The sequence below is a fragment of the Poecilia formosa genome, unplaced genomic scaffold (assembly GCF_000485575.1).
Source record: "Poecilia formosa unplaced genomic scaffold, Poecilia_formosa-5.1.2 Scaffold2526, whole genome shotgun sequence".
In the NCBI taxonomy this organism is placed as follows: Eukaryota; Metazoa; Chordata; class Actinopteri; order Cyprinodontiformes; family Poeciliidae; genus Poecilia; species Poecilia formosa.
The window spans coordinates 1-6492 of record NW_006802465.1 but is presented as its reverse complement, the minus strand read 5'-3'; the positions used below and the strand labels follow the sequence as shown (position 1 = coordinate 6492).

At 49.0% G+C, this 6492-nt stretch overlaps 1 protein-coding gene across 1 annotated transcript; it reads right to left on the bottom strand.

The window, feature by feature from the left end:
* Window positions 1–285: 285 nt before the first annotated feature.
* LOC103133289 (fibrocystin-L-like) lies at window positions 286–6305 on the bottom strand. The gene is made up of 8 exons (XM_007545072.2): window positions 6034–6305; window positions 5238–5374; window positions 5051–5155; window positions 4765–4950; window positions 4489–4656; window positions 4214–4419; window positions 3084–4056; window positions 286–705 (listed from the first exon to the last, which is right to left on the bottom strand). Exons 1-8 carry the CDS (start codon window positions 6303–6305, stop codon window positions 392–394), a joined length of 2361 nt encoding a protein of 786 aa, XP_007545134.2. The 3' UTR covers window positions 286–391.
* Window positions 6306–6492: the final 187 nt, after the last annotated feature.

The window sequence follows — 6492 nt, the reverse complement described above, 5'->3', positions numbered from 1 at the left end:
AATAAAACTGATTCAATAAAACTGATTTAATCAAACTGATTTAATCAAACTGATTTAATCAGAACTGATTCAATAAAACTGATTTAATCAAACTGATTTAATCAGAACTGATTCAATAAAACTGATTTAATCAGAACTGATTTAATCAGAACTGATTCAATAAAACTGATTTAATAAAACTGATTTAATAAAACTGATTTAATAAAACTGATTTAATCAGAACTGCGAGCGGTGTCGACCTTTTTAGGTCTTCCTGTTTGAAACTCATTTCTGTCTTTGATTTCTCATCAGATCTGGTTCTCATTCTTCTAATTCTGTTCTTTTTACTCAGGCTCCTCATTTCCTGCCTTCATTTGTATATTTTGTCACGTCTTCCTTGGTTTTCAATCCATCAGCTAACGTATGTCCTGCTCTGGTTGGTTCCACCGTCAGTCTCCGCTCCGGTTCCGTCCTCACCCTCGTTGGGCTGCACGCCGCTGAGCGTCAGCTCGTATGTGAACTCCACTGCCGACTGGGCGTGACCTTTGACCCCGTGGTGCAGGACGACCGGATAGGTGCCGCCCGGGTTGCTTCCCGTCGTGCAGCGGAGCTGGGAGTCGGAGACGGCCGACACGTTGCAGGAAACGCCGTTGATGGTGACGGAGACGAGCTCGGAGTCGGAACCGAATCCCGATCCGCTGAGCGTGATGACGGCGCCGCTCGGCCCTGCAGGAAGCAAGAACAGCTCAGGCTGAGGAGCATCAGCTCAGAGGCTGAAGTTGATGTTTGGTTTGAACTAGGACTTTCAAATGTTAATTTCTAATCACACAGATTTAATGACTTTAATCAATTAATCACATTAAGTTTTTCTAACATACAAACGTCCCAAGCAAGAACCTTTGTATTCATGCATTTCTGGGACGCCTGTAAAACTGACACACGGATACATCCAGTAATAACAGCAGCTTCTCTGGTCCACCAGGGGTTAATTCCTGCTTCTGAACGATCTGATTGGACGATGGAAATTCTACGGTTCTGTTGAAGTTGTGCTAAAAGGCGTTAGCCTAGCAATGAAGCTATGCTAACCCCACATAGTATCTAAATGCTAATAGGTAGCAGCTAATGCTAATCTGAAGAAGAGATTATAAATGATAAATATCTCTGTTTTGAGTTCATATGACTATTTATACAATAATTTAGCAGCAAAACGGGTTTTTGAATTGAAAATATTAATTTTATTAAAGCATATTTCAATTAATTGCAATTAATTAGATTTTGAAATCAACTTCATGAAGCATTTTAATTGAATCCTACCACTAATTTGTAGATAAAATGCATGTAACCATCTATTATTAAACATTTTCAATGAGCTTTTATTACTTCTGAATATTTCTGGTAAATTAAATCCAATAATAAAATCATTTTATTTTTTTCTCAGGTTGTGTTTGGATGTGTGTGGGGGCTGGAGGAGGAGCGTTGCCCTGGGCCTTCTTTGTCTGACAACCACCACCAGGGCTGGCCCAAGGCAAAGCAAACTATGCAGCCACTTAGGGCCCCAGGGCCACTAAGGGGCCCCTCAGTGGAGCTGATTTATTTATTTATTTTTTTAGTAATAATTTCTATGTCATTATAATTTCAAAAACACACAATTTCACTACGAAGTGATTTGTTTTTTACAATAATATATATTTGACAATGTATATAGAAATTATTATTTTATGAATAAAAAGAAAAAATGAATTGCTCTTGGGGCCCCCTGGTGGCCGCAGTAGGTACCGCATGCTCTGCCGGTAACATGAGCTGCAATGAGCATCCAAACGTCCAAAGCTCCGGTCAGAAGCTAAGTTAGCAAAACGATGTCTGGGAAAAGGACTTATCCTTCAGGGAGGGAGAGAAGAAGGAGGAAGAATAGAAAACAGCCCAGATAAAGGTTTGTTTTAATGAGCCTTGGTGATGTAAAGATTAGTAAAGCTGCTAACAGAAATTAGCCTGATAGCGACCTGGACCGGTCCAGTTCAACAGCCAGACATTTATGCTAGGCTCTTTGTGTTAAACTGAGTTTAACTTTAAATGAGTTGATTCTCATGGTGGTTCTGTATATTTCTGAGGTATTTTTGGCTTCAAAACGCCGAGTTTGATAAGGTTTGATAATAATTAAAACTTCTCAGTGTCTGACATTGTCTAGCTAAATGTTTCTACGTCAGGCTACATGGATGAGCTGCTCTGTGCTGTAGCTGGGATTTGCTGTTTGCTGCTGATCAGAAGCTTTTTGTGGCTAAAACAAACATTATTTTTCTAAGTTAAGTGAAACTTCTGTTAACATCATCTGAAGGCTCAGAATCAGTCCAGTACCGGTACCGGTCCAGATTCTCAGGGGAGAAAGACTCACCTGGTATAAATTACATTTTTTAGTTATTGGAGTTACACTTTAGATAAATGAATTTAATCACAGAATGTCATGAATGTGTGTAGCGCTGCACCGACTGCAGTTTTCTGGCCGATCCCTGGTTACCGATCTGAGCTGCTGATTTTGGTTTTGGCTGATTTTAAGTTTTTTGTCTGAAATGTTGCTAAATATAACAAGAAAGTCGCTGAGTTTCCACAGTGGGATGAATATTAACTGTAAAGGTTCAGACCTGTTGGTCTGTCAGTCAAACCTGTCACTGCAGAGCAGAAGAGGACAGAGGCTGATGCTTAAACCTTTGCTGATGAAGATCAGGGGATAAGATCAGCTTCACATGTAAGTATCGGCCGATTACGATGCCCCAAAATTAAGGAAATCGGCTCCCAGAAATCAACTGGTTGGTAAATCAGTGGCCAATAAATGTGTCCTATATTATACATGTATATAATGTAAACAGCCAGAGATGCAGTCAGTTTATAGCAGGTGTGTGAATGACCTGATGATCGGACTGCTGACTGCAGCCGGTCCACAGAACTAGAGGGCCCCATGGAGGCCTGGGCCGGCCCTGCTCATCACTGATTAAAGCTACGCTGAAGCACCAGAGATTCTCCAAACTGAATTATTTTGGATGGTTTTGGATTTTTGTGGATCATTTCAGGCCGTTTCTGGCGCTGCTCCTGTGGGTCCAGTGTGTATGTACCGGTGTGGGGGCTGATGGCGCTGAGGACCGGCGTGTGGGCTGCAGAGTAGTTGAAGCTGAGCGGAGGGAAGGTGACGGCGAACACCTGGATGCTGACGGCGGCCGGACCCTCGGGGTGAGCGGGGCTGAGGCAGAGCAGCGTGTCTGGAGTCTCCTCCTGGATGCTGCAGGGTTTCCCGCCCACCGCCACGCTGGTGTTCCCCGGAGCAAAGCCGTTCCCAGTGAGGACAAGCGGCGTCCCCCCGGCTAGGCTCCCGGCGCCGGGCCGCAGCGCGGCCAGCGGGCGGCTGCTCAGGGTCGGCTGGCCGGACGCCAGGCCCCTGCTCCTCACCAGCAGCCGGACCGGGTGGTCTCCGGCCGGCAGCGCGCCGACCCGCACCGTCACGTTCCCGTCGCTCACCGCCGCCGGCCGCAGTGGCGTGGAGCCCACCAGGACCGACACGTCGTCCACTATGCTGCCAAAGCCGGAGCCGGAGACCAGGACGTCGGTCGGGCCGCTGATGCTGCTGGGCGAGACGCCGCTGACGCTGGGCGTGACGGCGGAGGAGAACCGGAAGGAGCAGACGGAGGAGCAGGAGCTGCGGATCTGGTCCAGGTGGAACACCACATCCCCGGAGCGCTCCGCCGACGGCGCCGTGTCACACAGGATGTGGGTGTAGTTCAGCATCACAACGCTGCAGGACACGCCCGCCGCCATCACGCCACCCTCAGAAAACCCCGAGCCGCCGATCCGGAGCCGGGTGAATCCGGTGGAGCTCCCAACAGGGGGCGCCACCGAGTCGACAACCGGTAGGACCACGAAGCGACGCTTCAACTCATCAGAGATGGCGACAACGGCGGCGCCCAAGTTGTTGACTCTGACGGAGACGGGCAGAGCGACGCCGACTGGAAGCTCTGAGCTGGAGCCGAGCCGGCAGCTGATCCCGGACCAGGAGCTGTTGGTCACATGACACGGCTCACCGCCAACCGTCACCTGCAGGATGAACAATTAATCGTCAAATAACTGACCGATTATTCCATTGATTTCTAAAATAATCGAGAGCCGCAGCCCTGATTAGCCTCGGGCTGCTTTGAGCAGCGCCATCTAGAGGGGAGAGGTTCCAGCCGTAGACCCCCATGACCCTGCTGACCTCGTTAGCGCAGGAGACGTCACTGAAGCCTTGTCCCTGGATGTGGATCAGCTGGTGGTAGGAGCCCTGGTTGGGGGAGATGGAGCGGACGGTGGGGGTGGAGCAGGCGGAGAAGCTGAAGGAAAGACCGTCTGAAGTCTGATTGGCCGGTGGGCAGGGTGTGGACGCCGCGCAGCCTGCTGCTGATCTGGAGACTCTGGGTGAACCTGCAGCCAGACCTTCATCATCAGCCTCCTCATCTTCCTCTGGGGCTTCTTTACGTCTCAAACATTTACCTTCTGGCAGATATCTGGCCAGAACGCCTCCCACTCTGACGGAGACGTCAGCGTTCTTGTCCTCCAGACTCACGACCTTCACGACTCCCTGCATCAGGATGGAGGCGCTGACGTAGCCGCTGCTGTAGTAGTACGTACCGGGGACGGTGAAACGGTAGCTGAAGAACCCTGAGCAGGAAGGATGGAGATGATCCGGGTCACAGCGGCAGACAGACGGCATGCAGAGGAGTGAAAAAGAAAGAAGACAGAATCTGTTCTGCATTTTCATGTTTCTACCTTCAGCAGTTCGGGCCTCGCCGCTGTTCAGAGCTCCTCCTTCATACTGGGAGCCACTGGGACTGGAAACACTGAAGACTCGGTACCCGACGCTCTGGAAGGCAGGTGCCTCCCACCGCCACCTCACTGTGTCGCCAACAAACACTCGCAGCGAAGACGGGCTCCAAGCGTATCCCGGTCCATAAGCTGCAACACAGACACGCATATCAGACACACACGTTGGTCCCACCTGGACCTGCGGCGCTCCAGGTCCAAAAGGCTTTCATTCCAGGGGGAGGGAACGTACTGAGGTGGGAGCCCTGGTTGGTGACGACGTGCGTCCTCTCCCCTGACTGAACGGTGCAGAGCAGCTGGTTTTCCGAGGCGGACGCCACCTCACAGGCTCTGCTTCCTGTCGCACAGCGAGCGCCGGACGGGTCATCAGTAACCTCGCCATTGCTGCAGCAGCAGGCGGGACGCAGACGGACACTCACCAACAGAAACCTGGACGTTAGCCGTGTCGTTGCTGAAACCGGAACCAGAAACCGTCAGCGTGGTTCCTCCCAGCAAAGAGCCGGTCAGCGGGGAAATGCTGTAAACTTCCAGGATGTATTCGATGCTGGTGTTGATGCTGGAGAGGAGGAATCGTCTGAGTCAGGATGACGATTAAAACACACATTTGGCTGCATTTCTGGAGAACCTTTAGGGCCTTCAGGTGCTAATGCTCCAGAGAGCGAAGCGCAGTACAAGGATGTTTCACTGCTGATGTCCAGGACACAACAACTGAGAAATATTCCCAAATTACATAAAAAAATATTTTTACTTCATAAATTTGGTATAAAGAAATCCTCGTCCCTTACCCCATCTCCATCATCCCTCATCTCCTCTCTTTACATGCTTCATCCTTCCTTACTTCAAGAATCAAGCACTTCTTGCCATTAATGGGGCTTACGGTCATAACACTAATTGTGTCAGTTAATGAATTAAAACTAATTAATTTAAAGTTAATATAGGTTGTTTTACATTTACTGAATATTTAAATATTATTTTTAGAATTGATGATAAACCCAAACTTCTCTAAAATAAAAGACGGTGAACCTTGTCATTCCTCTCTAGTCCGACTACGAACTACTTCCTGTAAGCAAACTGTTTAAGTTACTTATTAATTAAACTTAAACTGGATCCAGTAAACTCTCTAATAGCTTCATAAAGATTGGTTTTACTTGGAGGCAGGCTGCTGGTACTGCAGGTCCAGCTTAGATCAGACTGGATCAGAACTGGTGTGCGTACCTGGCCCTGGGGAACCCTCTGTTCCCCACCTGTACCTCCACCTTGTAGACACCAGGGGGCAGCAAAGGCAGGCGGCAGCTGATCCGTGTCTCGCTCCACTGGGTGGTGACGCACTCTTTCGCGCCAACAAACACGGCACTGTTGTTGCTCCGGCCTCCGAGGTTTGAACCTTGGACAGTGAGAAGCTGATCTCCTGAACAGCAGAAGAAGAAACCGATCAAACCGGCTTCTGATGCTAATCGACCAATTAAGGCGCCATGTTGGGGCACCATGTTGGCCCCAACATGGCTCCATGTTGGCATTAAGGCTCCATGTTGGCATTAAGGCTCCATGTTGGCATTAAGGCTCCATGTTGGCATTAAGCCGCCATGTTGGCATTAAGCCGCCATGTTGACATTAAGACACCATGTTGGCATTAAGGCTCCATGTTGGCATTAAGGTGCCATATTGGCATTAAGG

Coding starts and splice junctions, on each gene's coding strand:
- LOC103133289 (XM_007545072.2), bottom strand. CDS start 6,305: ATGGTGCCCCAACATGGCGCCTTAATTGGTCGATTAGCATCAGAAGCC. Junction 5,156..5,237: donor TAACGTCCAGGTTTCTGTTG/GTGAGTGTCCGT, acceptor GCTGTGCGACAG/GAAGCAGAGCCTGTGAGGTG. Junction 706..3,083: donor CGCCATCAGCCCCCACACCG/GTACATACACAC, acceptor TGCTTCCTGCAG/GGCCGAGCGGCGCCGTCATC.